The sequence below is a fragment of the Syngnathus acus genome, chromosome 17, assembly GCF_901709675.1.
Source record: "Syngnathus acus chromosome 17, fSynAcu1.2, whole genome shotgun sequence".
Taxonomy (NCBI): domain Eukaryota; kingdom Metazoa; phylum Chordata; class Actinopteri; order Syngnathiformes; family Syngnathidae; genus Syngnathus; species Syngnathus acus.
Window position 1 is genome coordinate 2,647,608 of NC_051102.1, and position 17,128 is coordinate 2,664,735.

At 40.4% G+C, this 17,128-nt stretch overlaps 1 protein-coding gene across 9 annotated transcripts in view; it reads right to left on the minus strand.

Moving 5' to 3' along the window:
• The window catches only part of pde4ca (phosphodiesterase 4C, cAMP-specific a), a 31,287-nt gene that overhangs the window by 6,289 nt on the left and 7,870 nt on the right, over positions 1-17,128 (minus strand). For 4 of the 9 annotated variants that reach the window (XM_037275352.1, XM_037275349.1, XM_037275350.1 and 1 more), the window contains 2 exons: positions 810-1,004; positions 478-522 (listed from right to left, as the gene is read on the minus strand). In XM_037275352.1, the coding sequence (XP_037131247.1) occupies positions 478-522; positions 810-1,004 (240 nt within the window). Of the gene's footprint in view, positions 1-477; positions 523-809; positions 1,005-10,177; positions 11,046-16,242; positions 16,345-17,128 lie in introns of those variants that run through there. The other 5 variants (XM_037275353.1, XM_037275354.1, XM_037275357.1 and 2 more) reach the window with 4 other exon arrangements.

Below are 17,128 nucleotides of genomic sequence, written 5' to 3' on the forward strand. Positions count from 1 at the left end.
GTTCATAATCATTCCATATTATCAGTATGTAAAAAAAAAAAAAAAACAGTAAGCAAAAATAACTAAGCTAAATAAGCTCATTTAATCTCATTGAAAAACATTAGTGAGCAATGGTGGGAATATTTTTTGTGACACCCTGTCGCATCAAGAACAATGTACATGCACTGCTAAAGTTTAGTGAGGGAACAAAACAGGGTGGATGCAATACGAGGATGGAATACTAATAAGAGAAACAAAATGTGGTTCTTTTTTCACGAACAAAAAAATGCCATGCACACACATATAAAAAAAAAACATGGTGTTTAGGGAACCAAAGGGATCGAAGGTGAATTAAATTTTATTCAGTTAATGTTTCAGTCACTTTTGGTGGGAGGAAAGTGGGAGTGGGTCGGCCATGAAGCTAACAGGGAAGACACTAGGAGGGTTTGAGGGACGCAAATCAGTGATTTAATTGGATTATTATCATGTTGGTCTCACCGAGATGACAACCAGTTGACCTCCCAGTGCTTCAAGCTTTCTTCCCTTTAAAAACAAACAGCCATGAGGTGGAGAGGGGGCTTGGCATTGTTTCAAGTGTTTTGATTTTATCTGTCACTGTTTTAGTGGGAGGCACAATCCACGTGGACAAAAAGGGACCTTTTTTTTTTCCTGATTGTGAATGTGAAATGGATACACAGCACGTTTATTCTGATATTCAGGTACAAGTTGAATGAAAGGTGGCAATTTTAGCTGTACAATCCAAAGAGTTGGGGAAACAAATTTAATAAATGTTTAGCTTGTAATCAGATGAAGTGAACAAATGAACTTACAAGTCGCTTGCAGCGGAGGCATTTTTCAAAGGACCTTTGGGTGACAGGTCAAAGTCGGAGTCGGAGCGGTAGAGAAAAGATTCCCGCCGCTGGCTGTGAGGAAAGTTGGCCTGCAGGACCAGACCACCGGAGCTCGGGCTGGTCTGAGCGTCCAGGGGACTACGCCCCACTGACAATCCATTTTCCACATCAAAACTATAGACAGAGAGAGTGACAAATATATGAGTTGCATGACTTCACATCAAGTTCATAATACGACCGCATCCGCAGAGCGTTTGCTCACTTCTGGAAAGCAGGGTCACAAAAGGTGAACAGCAATATAACGGGGGAATACTTAATGTCAGAAAAGGGAAGTATAAAAATATCTGAAGATCATTAGGTCTGCGTGCACAAACTGAGTTCATACAAGAGTGAGAGTCTAAAAATAGGCAGGTGTTCAGGCGAGGGGGACTTCCTTCTGATCGCACACGACGAGGCCTTTCTTCACAGGCTGGGCACGTTGCTTACATTGATCCACATTGATCCACTTTGAAGGGCAATGCAATTCTTGACCAAACAATCACAAATGTGCTGTGTTGCTGCTCCATGTGGGTTAAATACCAGTTGTTTTTTGTAATTTGTAATTAGCCTAACAGCTACGCTATTGTGTTTAGCGTCTTCAAATTTAGCTAGTAAACATTCATAAAATAAAATTACGTTTTGTTGAACATCTTGTTAAATATACAAATCTTAGTTGTATTTTGTTGTTCCCTGTGTGTTAAAATTTTTTAAGGTATACGTATAATTACTGCGACATCTACAGCAGGAGTGTCAAAGTCATTTTGTTCGCGGGCCGCATTGTAGTCATAGCTTCTTTCGGAGGGTCATTATGACTGTCAACCCAAATAAATGCATGAGCACCTCATATTATATACAGTAAAAGCTACAAAACAAACTCACAAATAACTCGTTTTCAAATCAGACGAGTAAAAACTGGTCAAATATTACAAAAAAAAAAAAAAGATATTAAAAGTGAAGACAATTTGCAATTCTAGTAATGACACACGAATTCGATGCACAATTTGTTTTCGCGGGCCACATAAAATGATGTGGTGGGCCGTATCTGGCCCCCGGGCCTTGACTTTGACACCTGTGATCTACAGAATGGCATTTTGCATTACATGTTAGCATTAAGCTAGCAGGTTTTGATTTGATTATGTTATTATGGATTGGTTGAACATTTTGTTTATACTTATATATGAATGCCTATGTTTATTTCTGAGTGTCTAAGCCATAGATGAAACATAAAATTTCAAATGCATGTTATCTACAACCATAAATGTGTGTTGTGGTAGTTTAAGTAGAAACCTACGGTATCCATAAAGATAAATTTTCTATCATTGCATTTTAATGAAGAGCTGTAGCAACTGCAGTATGCAAAAAAAAAATCTTCCTCTCTTCCCATCCTCCCTTTCTGGCTCTGCTACCCAATGAGGGTGCTGCATGAGGACAAGACGCTGGTGTGTTACTGGATATTACATAACAACAGCCTTTGCTGCTCCATTCATGTGACAGCTTCAGCTACACTGACTGCAATATATGTAGCAGAGGAGTCAGAGGGAGGACAGTGTGGGGAGGGGGCAGAGGAGAGAGCAAGACTAAGTAAAGTCGATTTTGCTGAGTTTTCAAGGTGCATTCACACCAAAATGTCCAAAAGTTTGTGAAGGATTAATTACATAGATCCCATTGCCCATGGGACACACAACCAGAACACGGATACTACAGAACATACAGTAATTACATTTTAGAAAACCAGATTATTTTTCTGCATTGCACAGTTCGTTTTGAGGCAATACTGTGCTGTGTTTAACAATTCTTTTTCCTCAATATTGCAATTTTATTATTTAAATGATCATTATGTTTTGCATACATTGTATATATAAAAAATAAAGTCACCTGCTTGACCCAAATCCCCCCTCCCACACACATATCTAAAAATTGCATTCATTTAGTACAGTAAATTGACTTTAGCTTGGTCACGGTAGGAATTCAACTCAAAAGTCACTGCATAGTGATCTGTAGGCATTATCTCTGACTCGTCACTCTCCATCTTTCCTATTTTTCTCCATCTGTCGCATTCTGTCCTTACAAATGATGCGACACCCCTCGCTGTTCCTGCGTGCTGACCATAAACTTGCTTCTATTTTTGTCCTCTCATCACGCTTCTGTCTCCATGCAGCTAAATTTAGCATCTCCTCACATGGGGGAATAGACCGAGAGCGGAATCGTTGGAGCTAAAAATAGAATTTCAGGTAGAGTACACAGAGTACCCCCCTCCTTTCCTCTATCTGCTCTGCTCTCCTGCTGCACCACAGTGCCCCCCCCCCCCTCGACCCATTCATGCATATTTATGATGGGGTTTCTATTTGAAACCCAAGCTGAGATAAAATTAGCCCGCAGATGAAAACATCGCCCACGACTTTTCCTCACTGCCTCGCTTCCAGTTATTTTGCTCGTGCTTATTTGAGTTGAGCAAAGGCGAGGGGACCAAGGCTTGGCACAACATTGGACTAAACACAAAACGTTTCTATAAGGGGCCAGTATGGTAGGATGATTTCAAAATGATGAAAACTGAATGTTGTTTCACTTTGTTTTTAGGCCATTGATTATGGCAAAATGACAAAAAATGTGTTAAATAGCGTAGTACCACAGTGAGATCCGATACAGGGAGTCACATTAATAAGTTTACAGTTACACATTTTGTCAAGATAGTAACACTCAGTTCATAGGCTACTGAGTTGACATCTAAACCATGCTTAAACTTACACACAACAAACACATTAACTGGGTGATTTCATGTGTCTAAAAGGTCAAAACATCATTGCACATTCATTATGTTTTCTGAACAAGCAGTTCCCATAGATACAATGTGTCCCAAATGTGACTCCATTGTTTTTGTGTTTTCCAAACGCCCACTGGTCTCACCCACCCACTTCTTCTCTCCTTTCCTTCACTTTCTCAGGCACAGTGCTAAAAATGCAAAGAACTATGTTTAATTACTTCAAAAATAACCCTGTTGGGTGTGAGGCTTGTTGTATTTTCTGTGAAGTGATTCTCAGTTTAAGTAGCTGCTGTAGCCTTGAAAGTTGTCAATGAGGATAGGGTCCCCCTACTGGGCATATGGGACACTGCAAGAGAGGTCACATTGGACTGAGATGTAAATACTAGGCAGAGAAAGGTCATAAAGTATACAATCTAATGAAAAAAGCGTATTAAAAAAAAAAAAAAAAGGTGTTTCTATGAAACATTTTGAAGCTTCAGTGATGCGATCAACGCATGTTTTGGGAATATGGGAGGGAGCCAGACTAGCTGAAGAAAACCTATGAAAGTTCAGGGAGAGTTGACGAATCATCATCTGTTGTTTCGAGAGAAGGTCTGCTCCATTTGCGTACGTAGGTGTTCTAATTTATTCATGTTCATAATAGTAGCCTCACAAACTAACTTTTTAGTGTGCACCTAATACCAACTTTGTGGCCATTTTGTTACATAAAAGGCTGACTGGTAAAAAATGAGATTGATGGCACCCTGTCAGCGGCCCTGATATTGGACACCCCGCCTGCGTCACCGCCTGTCACGTCAATGCCAGTCTCATCTGGGGGGGAGCTAAAAGTACAAGAGAGACCAAGCGAGAGGGTGAGGGGATAGGTCGCTTAAGCGGGGCGAGCTGTCACCTGAACCTTCATTCATTTTTCCGGGGCCTTTTGCTCCTGACACCCAGCTCTGACAATTGTTCACTGTGTGGAAGAACTTGACACTTGAATACATCAAACGGCTTCTTGACTGAAATGTAAAAGTATTTTTTGATTCTGATTTATGTAGTTCAAGCGGTTAGCCCGTCTGGCCAAGGTCTAAGGTTCGGTGTTCGAATCTCAGCTCTGGCCTTCGTGTGTAAAGTTCGTATGTTTTCCCATTGTGACTGTGTGAGTTTGCTCAAGTACTCTAATTGAATATTTTAAATTATTATTTTTATTTTTTTATTTTTTATAAATAGTATAAAACAACACACTTTTGCATTGACAATTAAGATTTTGAATCAGGTAAGCCCCATTGGTCTTTTTCTGACTGCATGTCTGTTATAGTTGTGGTGTGGCTAACGCATTGCTTATTCTAACAATAATTATTCAGCCAAACAGATTGCGAAAGAACATTTAGCAAAGGGGCTTTGTGTTCATCTGCCCTTTTCTCCCTTACTGACTAATCCGCCTTGTTAAATAAAACAGAACAGAAACCAAAGGGGAGGTTTCACCCTGCTACAAAATCAGAGGCAGGGTAGCAACCTACTCATGTTTAAATGACGGCTGCGCACAGTCACACCTTATGCAACTGCGACTGTATATTCATTGTTCAGAAAGAGGGTGTCGACTATAGGTTGAAAAAAATGTCAACCGGTGGTAGCGTCACTGACCTTCTTGTGATCACTGCTGATGCGTGTGTGAATAAGACCAGTACTGTGTTCCTCCGCTGTACTGTGATTCATTGTTCACTCCCCCGTTTAGGCATTTATAAAAAATAAAAAATATATTTTTACAATACGCAGGTAATTCTGAAATAAAGTTTTGTGCCTTTAGTGTAGCAGGGAATTATGAAGAGTTAGAAATCGCAGTCAGAGTAGGTTAAAAAAGAAACCTGCAGGCTTCTATAAGAAAAAGAAAAGCAAGAGTGAAAACAGAAAATTGTGTTTTAATATGTTTAGCCATGTTTTGCTTTGTTAAATGTTTTATAAACATGTAGCAGGGGTAAATTAAATGATTTAAAATATCTTATTTAGTCTTTCTATATTACATATTTTTAAGTGGGTCTGAAACGTACCCTGATCGTAAAAAGAATGCATTGAACTTTTTTAATCTGTGTTCAACAAATTTACCAATTTGAGGTAAGTCATATGATCGAAAAAGAAACAAAAGGCAACTAATAGCTTCAGTTCAAAAGTCAAAATGTTTTGCCAACAGGTAATCAAATTGTGACGCACACATAAAATGAGCAGCTGATCTGTAAATGCCGCAAGCGTGTTTGCGTGTGTGTGATCGGTGATTAAAGTGGCGCCCCAAACCACGTCAAGTCACTCGGGTGTGTGTGTGTGTATGTACAATTATTATTGTATGCGGACGGCTGTAATCAACGTCAGAGGCCAGCCTCAGATCTTTCCTTGGGAAAACAACACCATGCTGCTCTGACGCCTGCCCTCCTGCACATGGAGCGCGCCGTGACCTCTGATACACTTTACTATATAAGCATGCTGAAGGATTTAGAGGGTGGAATATTATCCAGTCCATATGCAGGTTTGATCTTCAATCTGATTATTTTTTGACAAAAGAAGTTCATGCTTTTTATCTTGGCAAAAAGTATGTTGAACTCGCTGTACAATTCCAGTACTCAAATTGTATTTCCAAGGCCGATCATTGCTGTTTTGCTTTTTGTAGAGCAGACAGAATCACACAAAAAAATGACCCACTAGTTTCCACAAAATTTATATGTAGATGGGCAATGTCCACAGAATATATTAAATGGCGGGGATACAGATTAAGGTGATTGTTCAAAGATGTTAAAAAAGATACAATTGTGCAGGTGGTTGGTTTCTGCTAGCGAATCTGTTCCAAATGACATCATCATGGCTCAAAAACGTCTTTTCTGAGTCATCACCCTCGACGTCCAATACGCACAGGCAGACTGCTGTCCTGTGGAATGGTCTGGCACCACAGAGAACAAAATGAGACAAGTGAGAGGAGAAGACTTGGAAGGTTTGGAGCTGAGGTGAGACGTAAGGAGAGGAAGTGAGACCAGGACAAATGAGATGAGGTTGAGAAAAGTTCAACATTTGCTCAGTAAAACTGACATATTGTGGTGTGAGAAATTACACTAATAATCTTTGCTCATTTATCAATGCCAGCAACGTCTAGAGACAAAAATATTGGTTTTGCGACAACTAAACAGATTCGGATTTTACACCGAATAAATAAATGTTAAGATGAGATGACATCATCATCTTCATTACAGGTGTCAAACTCAAGGCCCGGGGGCCAGATACGGCCCGCTACATCCTTTTATGTGGCCCGCGAAGACAAATTGTGCATCAAATTCGTGTGTCATTACTAGAATTGCAAGTTGTCTTCACTTTTAATATCTTTTTTTTTTTTTATATTTGACCAGTTTTTACTCGTCTGATTTGAAAAGGAGTTATTTGTCAGTTTGTTTTGTAGCTTTTACTGTATATAATGTGAGGTGCTCATACATTTATTTGGGTTGACAGTCATAATGGCCCTCCGAAAGAAGCTATGACTACAATGCGGCCCGCGAAAAAAAGGAGTTTGACACCCCTGACATGTTTTCGAGTGTATAGTAATCTTAAAATATTCATACAACTGTGATAATGTTTTTTTTTTAAAAAGCTCACATTTCTAATATTGCGTAGTTGCTTGATCACAATGTGGTGAGGAAAATTCAGTATGCAATGTTCATAACATATTGTATGACCATTAAAGTCTACTCAATGTTTATTTACAAGAGCAAATTGTTTGATCAGTACAAAGACAAGACAAGAACATTGGGATGAGTCATGTGTCCCGCCCTACCTATGAGGCAGATATATGGGCGACTCGACATGCTCCCTGTTGGGCTATCTCCCATTAGGCACCGATAATTCAAGAAGATGACAAAATGTACTTTGGCTTTGATGCCATGGTCAGCTGAAGGCATGCGATGACTTCATCGTTGCTACAAACAAAAAGACTCATGTGGTGCGGAACGCCTGATGGAGCCATCCTGGCCACATGGACCTGGAAAGCGGAGCCAGCGATTTTTCCCAATTTCTTCCTCGTAGATACGCGTTCATGCAAGTAAATGACGCCTTTAAGCACTTTGGCATCGGACATATTAAATCACATCCAACTTTCGCACTTTAGGGAGAGTCTGATAAATCAAGACGGTGATTTATCTTTCTCCTCTTTGTCCGGATTCTCTGATGAACTGACAGAGGAGGATTGAATTTCAGTGAAACACACTCCGAGCGCGTAACCTCGGTTACCTCATTCACATGCGATGTGCCAGATCTGCCATCTTTTCAGAGCTCTTAGTTCATATTCACTTTCTGCTTGCATAAATCACACTGGCTCCCTCCAACATTGTTTGTTGTCAGTGTGGTTCAGTCCGAATGCCTCCTAAAGTCTCTGGGGTTTTTCCATCCAGCTCCCGGCTGTCTTGATGCGCCATTTCATCGCTACTTTGTTTGAAACTTGGCTCATATCAGATACTGTTGATGGGAACTGGATCAATCAATTCATTTAAAATAGCACTGTATGCTTCTGGATGAGAATTTATCATGAAAAAAATTACACTGGTGAACAGCAAATTCTAATCGGTCCCAAAATGTACTGATGGTGATTTCAAAAATCTAATCTGTCTACTTTTTTTTCTTTTTTCCAGCACATCAGCTTTTACAGATATTTTCACGTTTTCTTTTTAAATTTGACCTAAAAAGTGATTATGTGATACAGATTTTACCCTGAGTTGTAAATTACAGTTTAGTGAAAGGATTATTCAAGTTAATGAGGGAAACTATTTAGTGTGCATAATTTTCTTTTGTTTGCTGTGTCAATTTATCAAAACAGGTATTGCTACAAGTGACTCGCAATATTCCCTGTTTTAGTTTTCTTAAGTTCAGGTCAGAGTTTGTCCATCTGAATTTTAGCGTTTTTTTAGGTAAAGAATATTTGGCCCTAATGGTGGGTATTACATTTTAAAAGAAGACATATTTATTATATGAAAAAGATGCAGTGTCTAAAAGGTCAGTTTAGACATCAATCACTATTGGTTGTGTAATGAGTGAATTAAACATGGGGTTTGACATGGCTGTTTATCCCACATGTCACTTCTCCATGCAATTCCTCGGGAGAATAATGGAGACGGAGACCTTTGCTCATCAGCATTCGCTCGTTCCCCCCCATCAGTGGATGCACTTGCAAAGGTCAAAATCATGGCTCAACAATACAAGCTCCAGACGATTTGACATATGAAGCAAAGAGAATGTTTGGGCTCTGCTGTTCGCAAGCTCATGTGTGAAATTTCTAGTTAGTGTCCAAAAGGGTGTCTTAAAATTTGTCCACACGACAACAAAACAATAAGCCTTTAAGAAATTTGAAATATACATTAACCAGTACACAGACAGGTTGGTAAGTGAATCACTGATAAATGCTATCAAGCTAATGTTGCTAAGTGAAGTTCTTATTTTGCTGTTTGCATGTAGGCTACATTGTCTGCATGCAATTAATCTATTTAAAAAAAAAAACGGTGCGTGCTTGACCAAATTGGATTCATAACATCTGTGTGATGGAATAAATATGAAGTTCAATGGAAAATCTAAACAATTTTGGGAAGGTTTTGTGATACTGACTCAGACATGATAAATGTAAAATACTCCCAAACGTTACACGTGTATTCCATGTGCACCTTGTACATGACACATCACAGAATATCATAATGGAAACAGGACAAAAAGAATGAGAGCACTTTGTATGTTTTTTTTTCCTAACATGCTCTTAAACCACTTAAATGTAGTAAATATTAAGTTGTTTTTTTTTTTTAAATATATTTTTATGACTCTCTAAACACACATTTAAAATTATTAAAAGCAGAATTTTTAAACACGTAATTGAAGACAAAGTATAAGCATAAAATGTACAGGTGCCTGTGTGTTGGGATGTGGCGGGGCTTGATCGGGTGACGTGTGAGTTCAATAAGACAACGTGTGAGTGTCTGAACGTGAGCTGTGGCCAACAGCAGGTCTTGCCTAAGTTGTGTTTTGCGGTTCAATAACCATCGGAAAAAGCATCAGTGACTGTGGCTCTCCTTTCTCACATGCAAGGGCATTCAAGTTAGGAAATATACCGTATAAACTCATTCAAAAAAAAAAGTGAATATCCATGTGTAGTTGACGCCCATCTAAAGAGGCTTTTAATTGCCTACAGATGTCACAAGATACGGCCAAAAGACTACTTTTGCATAACAAAGCTCCCTCAACTTACCTACAATTTATTTTTTGTGGCTCACACCAAATGGCACCAAAGCAAGACAGTCTTTCAGCGAAGAACAAAGGTCAAGTGCCCAAAAATCTGTGACTAGGTGAATGCCGAACGGCAAATATGTGCAGGTTCAGTGTAAGTAACATTTGCTTACAAATTATCCGACATATTAAAATAATTATTAGTGGTGAGGGCTAAGTGGGGAGAATTATCACTTTTAGATGTGCTAGATATCAAATTTGACACAAGGAACATGAGACATGTTTCAGACACATGAAAACAGAATTTAAGAGAAATAAGAAGGCTCTTAATTACCGCCTGCGTTTCTGAATGATGTCAATGGGCCTGTTGACAGCACAGGGCGATCCCCATTTGTTCCCACCGCGCACCGTGACCGTCCGCTCCATGGAAAAACAGAACCCGCAGCTGCTCGGCACACTCATGATCCCTCTCGCTGACCCGTCGTTGGCCGCCTCTTCTGGACAGCTTGCTTCTCCTCAACTCGGGTGGACTCTCATCCCTGGAAACAGCGACCCGCTTTCTGGTCTGCCTCTCTCTGTCGGACCGTCCGGCTCTCCCGGGAGTTGTCATGCCCCACGGCGTGAGTGGTGGACGCCGGCTCTAGGAGCAGTGGTCAGCTGGCAGAGGTAGACTGGATGAGGTGATGCAATCCATCCTTAAGTGTATTCTTGTGAATGAGTTGGATTCCCTCTTTGGATGAGGTGAGGAGATTGGAATTCCCGAGCACCTCAATTCCTCGTCTTGTTTTTGTCGTAAGGACAAAAGGACGTCTCAGTACAGCTGCATTTAACAGATCCCCAACGTGGATCTTAGCTTCAGGTCTAAATGCGGCGCCCCCCCTAACCCCCCTCTGTTGCCTTCGGATGTGACTACTCTCTCGCCTGCTCTTCTTCTGTTTCACTCTGCGCTTCCTCCGCTCCCATTTGGGCTACTGCACCTTTTAATCGTACAGCAAACAAAAACAAGTCCTTCCTGCTCCCTCCACCAACTTCAACCACTCACACCAGCCCTCTGCTCATGTCTTTGTCTTTTTTGGGTCTGTTTGTCCAAGTGCCCCTGCAGAATGTCCATGTGAGTAATGTGTACGTGTGTGTGTGTGTCAATGAGCAAATGTGTGTGTGGGCATGTGACCCAGCAAGTGTGTATGTGTATCACACACAAGAGGAACACGTTTGAGAGTGAGGTCAGAGTTAAGAAAGGGGGCGGGATCTTAGCCAGCATGGGTTCAGCCTTCCCCAAATGTTTGAGCCATTTTAACTCCTTGCTTTTCTTTCGCCTACACATTGAATCCTGATACAATCACAGGACGGGGATCTCCCTTTGGACACTATTATGCTTTGACTATGTTAGGTAAAGCAGACAGGCATACACACACACACATTAAAAACAATATGTTCACATCCATGAGCACATAAGGTCAACCATGGCCAGGGGCAATGTATTTTTGAAGACCAGAAACATGTAAAGTAAATATGAAACTGTAGCTGGTCGACCTTCCATGCGCTCCTGCTGAAAACTTAAACAGGAAATATTTGGACATAAGACCAGGAAGATGAGGAGCCGAGAACCGACGGGCTATGTTCCCACAGTTATTAGTTTTATTAGTATTAGGTTTTAAAGAATCATCTGTTTTAATGAATCGGGCTGCCAGGAGAGCAATATTTGCTATTTTAGGGATTGAAAGGGGGAAGATTTAAAGAATGGATAGTCCCTGCTGCCTCCTCTACTGTAGCTTTCTTTTCACACAAATGGACATGGAGGCTGGGAAAAGCAAAGTTGCCAACATGAGTAAAAAAAAAAAAAATTATGGCTAAATTTAGCTGTTGCCATTTTTAATCAGGTGCGTCTTGCGGTCTGGAAATAACGGTACTATTTATTTTTATAATGTACAATATTATAGAGTATTACATTTAATATTTCAAAAACACAATTTGACAACTTAAGTGTTTTGAACAAATTGAGTTTGTATATCAAGGCACCACTGTACAAGTACAGTAAATATATACATTTTTTTTTATGACATTTATGTTGTTAGGTTGTGTCCTGTGATTTCTAATGTAAAATGCATGGCTTGGCCCAAAAGTAGTTGTGAAACACTATTTTAAATGTACAAGTGTTTTTATGTAAAGTTACTACCAAAAAAAAAACAGTCAACATTCTTACAAGCCTTTGACAATTGTTGGCACATATACGAGCCAGCAACTAACCAGATGATTTCCCAATTTTTCATGTGCTGCGTGCGTCACCAGGGTGGAAGAAAATGGACATTTGAAGCAAGACAGACGTGTTTGCTTCTGCATAGTATCATCTCGTCAAACACTTGAAATGGAGGCTGAGATGAGGGGAGGCAACCACTGAAGGGTGCACCATCCGTTGCCCCTAATGCGAGGTTATCAAAGCCATCGTGTCCATTATTAATTACAAAAGGGGCCTCATGACATCATATGTTGGCTACACATAGGCATGGCAGGCATTCCTGGATAACAAGGGAGCTCTTTTCAAGTGTGTAAAAAGCACTGCCGAAGCTGCTGCCTGTCAAACGTCATCATGTCTGTTTGCTAAGCTCTGTTAAATTGTGCAACAAAACCACAATTGCTAAATGGAAATGACGCAAGCAAACTGTTGGCACTTTTCACAGCAAAGGCCTCCACCAACAACTAATTATCCTCAATTGTCTAAGCCTTTTCCTGCAAAAAGAAAAAAAACCAATACATTGCTACCTTGACTTACGAGTTTAATTCATTCCAAGTCAAGGTTGTAAATCAATTTAGCGTCCCCCCCCAACAAAATATCCATTCAAATGAATTGAAAAGACATTTAACTGTCCCAGCTATGTATGTTAACACCTGTCACATATATTTGGAATACTGAACTGTAGAAATTACAATGTTGCAGAATAACGACATCTAGTGGTCGCAATTTAGAACTGTTGAGGCATCCAAACAAATTGAGCTATTCAAAAACCACTCAAACGGCACAAAGTAATACGATTGATGCTCAGAAGCACGAACTCAAACTGCCTTGTAAGACTCTGCCAAATTATAATTAAAATGCAGCAAACTTTGAAAGGGTGCATCTTCCTCAAAGCAAACAAAGCAGCCACAGCAGGTGTCAGCATTGGGCTCTTCTATTTGTCCCTACTATGTGAAACGTCATTCACTACAGTAAAAGGCTATCTGTGTCATCTCATGATTCATTAGTGTGCCATCTGCTAGTATGGTTCTGGATGATGGCCTCGTGGTACACAGAAAATGGGTGCATGGACTGTCAAATGGCAACAACATTAATTTTAGTATTTATATTTTAAAAAGCAGAAGACACAGCATAAAGCCACATCTATAGTCATTTTTTACATTAGCTCAATAAGAGAGTTCCGAATATATATGACTGGAGTATTACAATGCAGAAAATGTAATATTACAACAGTTACAAATTTAAACAAGAACATAAAAAGCCCATATATTACCTAGTAGAGATTTAGAACCTGTTCTATTTAAGAATGATGATAAAATCTGGAATGGGGGGGGTAAGAAAAAGGTAAGAGAAATCATTGTTGCTGTAAATCAGCCCAAGGCATAACAGTCAGCTCCCCCCTCTAGTGGCTACATCCAACAGTCATCTGACACTGTTGCATCAGAGCAGAGACTACTGAGATGAAATGTTCCTTTCTGAAATACACGTTTGTCTCCCCCTTGCCCCTCCCATCATTAGATACTACAAAGGTAGCAGCTGTTTTATGAACAAGATGTCCCGCCCGCAGGAGAGGTGTTGCTGGTGATTTGGGGCTATGTTGGAGTTGTCACGGGCTGCTGCTCCCCTCGGGGATCGATGAAGCTCTCGAGGCGATTGGGGAAATCAGTCATGCTGAAACTATAGAGTACAGCAGTGACGCACAGAGTAGTCACACAGGCCATATTGACAAATATGTGTGTGCGTTTGGGTAAGGGGGTGTAGTGTCAGCAGACCTCTGACATTGACACTATCGCCCTTTAGTTGCATGGCCCCACTTGACATGTTTGTTTTGCTCAAAATTCTTTGGATCTGAAATAATATCTGACCCTGGCCTCTCTTTGTCCAATTCACAAATGAACTTTTTTTCCCCCTTTGACCCTTATACCACCCTCCTCATTTTACATTCCAACATCTGCAAAAATAAAAACTGCATACACATCCTCTCAATCATCTTTTCTCCACCCTGTCGTCTGTGCATTTAACCTCTGTCTAAATTATCTCGCTGATTTGGAGCTCTCGTTCAAACCACAGCAAGAAGGTTTGGTGTGTGTGTGAAGGGGGGGGGGGGATTGAGAGAGAGAGACAGAAAGAGAGAGACGGGGGCACAACAGAGACAGAAAGAGAAAGCAGAACTGAATAGTGTCCTGGTACTCTTGGTACACTTCAGAATAAAGCCATCTGTTGTAATGTGGCGCACAACACACTTCTTTGTGATGTAGTACATAAATTTCCACAACTAATTTAGGGGACACCAGTTAAATAATCTACATAGTTGACTGGATAAAAATATCCAAAATACAAGTTGTCCATGAAATTCCTGAAAAATCTTAGCTCCCACAGACTAGCTTGGTGTGCATGAAGGACACAGCTGTGCAATCCTGATCTTAACTCGGGTGTATGAAACGGACCCGCACAAGATTGGAATGGCTAACAAAACCATCAACATAAGGAGACTACAGATATCGTTATTCAAAATCGGAAGGCACACAAAATGACGATAATCGGTAATCTTAATGTCCAAACTTTGCCAAAACGTAAATGACTCAGTGAAGACTTGGGAGAAAGTGCTATGGTAGAATGAAACCAAAGATGAGTTATTTGACTTCAACTTGACCTGCCATGTTTGGATGATGAAAAAATATGCACGTGGCCCAAGGAACCCGATAGTCAAGCATGAAAGCGGAAAACTGTCCACACAGAGCGACTTCACTACATTGGATAAAAATCTGCTTTCCTCTTAAAAACCACTGAAGACTTGGTCATGAATTAGTCTACAGACCTCAAGCCAATAGAAAATCTGTGAAGGGAGCTGAAGACCAGCTTCTAATAGGGCTGACGAATAAACAAACAAACAAATAAAGTACCGTATTTTCCGGACTATAAGGCGCACCGGACTTATAACTTGGCGCACCTTCAATGAATGGCCCATTTTAAAACTTTGTCCTTATATAAGGCGCACCGGACTATAAGGCGCACCATTAATGCATCATGTCAGATTTTTAATCCAAATCAAATCATTCTCCATTTTATCTTTTTTATTTCAACTTCAGACGCAACAAATCACAAAATAATGATCCATAGTCTTTTTGATTCATGATTCATTTACTTATGATTGATTTCATGACATAATGCTTCAGGCCAGTTTAAATTTAGGAATTTGGTCCATATATAAGGCGCACCGGACTATAAGGCGCACTGTCGGCTTTTGAGAAAATTGTAGGTTTTTAGGTGCGCCTTATAGTCCGGAAAATACGGTACTATTATGTTTCATCCAGAATTCTGTAACCACAAAAGAACCATCCATTTTTTTGTAAGCAAACAAATCTTCTTACTTTGTATCACCTAGGAGAATAAACGGTTTGTTCTGCTCACTTCTGTACTTCTGACTGTGGCTTCCAATCTCATGCTTTGATCTTCTCATATGATTCAAACAGGCTTCAGGAGATTTTATGACACTCTCGAGCACATGTCTTATGCCCAGAGTGCAGAAAGGTTTGTTGAACACTTGCAATGCAGCTCGTCTTTCATAATGTCTGATCCCAAGTGTTCCTATACTTATATTTTTGGACATTCCCTAGACTAACAACAGGTTGAGATTTGTAGAAATCACATAGACTGATCATTTTATACTTTGAATTTACAGAAGTTTTAGATTTACATTAAAAATATTAACAAAAAAAACTATGTCCAAAACGCAGAATCATCGATTCAACAAGTGTAATATTTGGTTAGTCCTCTAATGAGATCCAAACTGTCCTTGACCACACAATGATCATACTGTGCCCAACAGACACAACAACTTGGCTCTTGTCCAATTACCCGAAGGAGGAACATCAATGGACAAAGACATTGATCCACATTGACCCCCCCTTCCCGGCCCTCGTTGCCACCACGGCAAACAGCATACCCAAAGTACCGACCAATTGTTGGCAGACATGGCATGAGAGGTCTGCTATAGTTCAAGACTTGATATTGGTGGAATGTCAAAGTCACTCAAGTCCCTGAGAATTAAAAACGATCCGGATACCGAAACTATAATACAACGCAAAATATCTTTGTCAACATAAGTATATCCCAACAAGCATCACCGTATCGGTAAAACTGACAACCAACATATGGATACATACCCAATGCATGAGTGTCTGCGGGTTGAAAAGCCGCCATGCATCTTCCGTTGGAAGCGAGAGTCTTTGTTCATCATCTTGTTGCGAGGTTGAAAAACAGCGATTTGAAGTCTGTGCTGGGAGAAACCATACCACGCGGGAAAAAGTTGATAAAAAATTTTCACTTTGCCATTTGTCGAGTTTGGAGGGAAAACAAAAGCGCGAAGCCCACTGGTAAAGTCCGTCAGGATTTTGTGAGCTGATTGCTACATCAAGTCAGGCCTTGTTGAGTCCCTCTTGGTATTTCCTAGGTTCGCTGGAAGCACTTTGCTTCCATCTCCATGCAGAATCAACGGCTCAACAGTGCAACAAGGTGGAAATTCAATTTATGATCCAGCTCCTGAGTCCGGCATTATGTTCAAGTCCGCTTGTTTGTATGGAAAGGGCGGAAGCAGACATGCTCAGCACATGCCTAAAAAGGCAAAGAGTGTTGGCTGGTAGAGCCCTCGCATCACAGAGCTTTAGCGTCTCATCTCAGAGAAAAGTTCAGGAGGTCGAAACAAGCCAAGTGTGTAACCAAGGAAACTGTCAGTCGTCAGTATTCGAGTTGACTCAACTAATTCTTCAGTTGACACGATTTTGTTAGAAAATCACTCATCTCATTTAGGTCTGATTGCTGTTCTTCTGAGACTCCGAGACTGAGATCATCCAAATCAACAGAGAAGCAATAAAATGGATTTCCTTAATAAAAGGTCCCAGAACATGTTCTGCTCTCCAATAACCATAGTACAGAGGTGATCATTTGATCAAAAGTGTTCACCGAGAAGCTGCTTAGAATTAACCTTAGTGAGGGGGGAAAAAAAAAAAGAGCTGGATTTATACTCCCATCGGATGCTCCCTGGAGAGGACC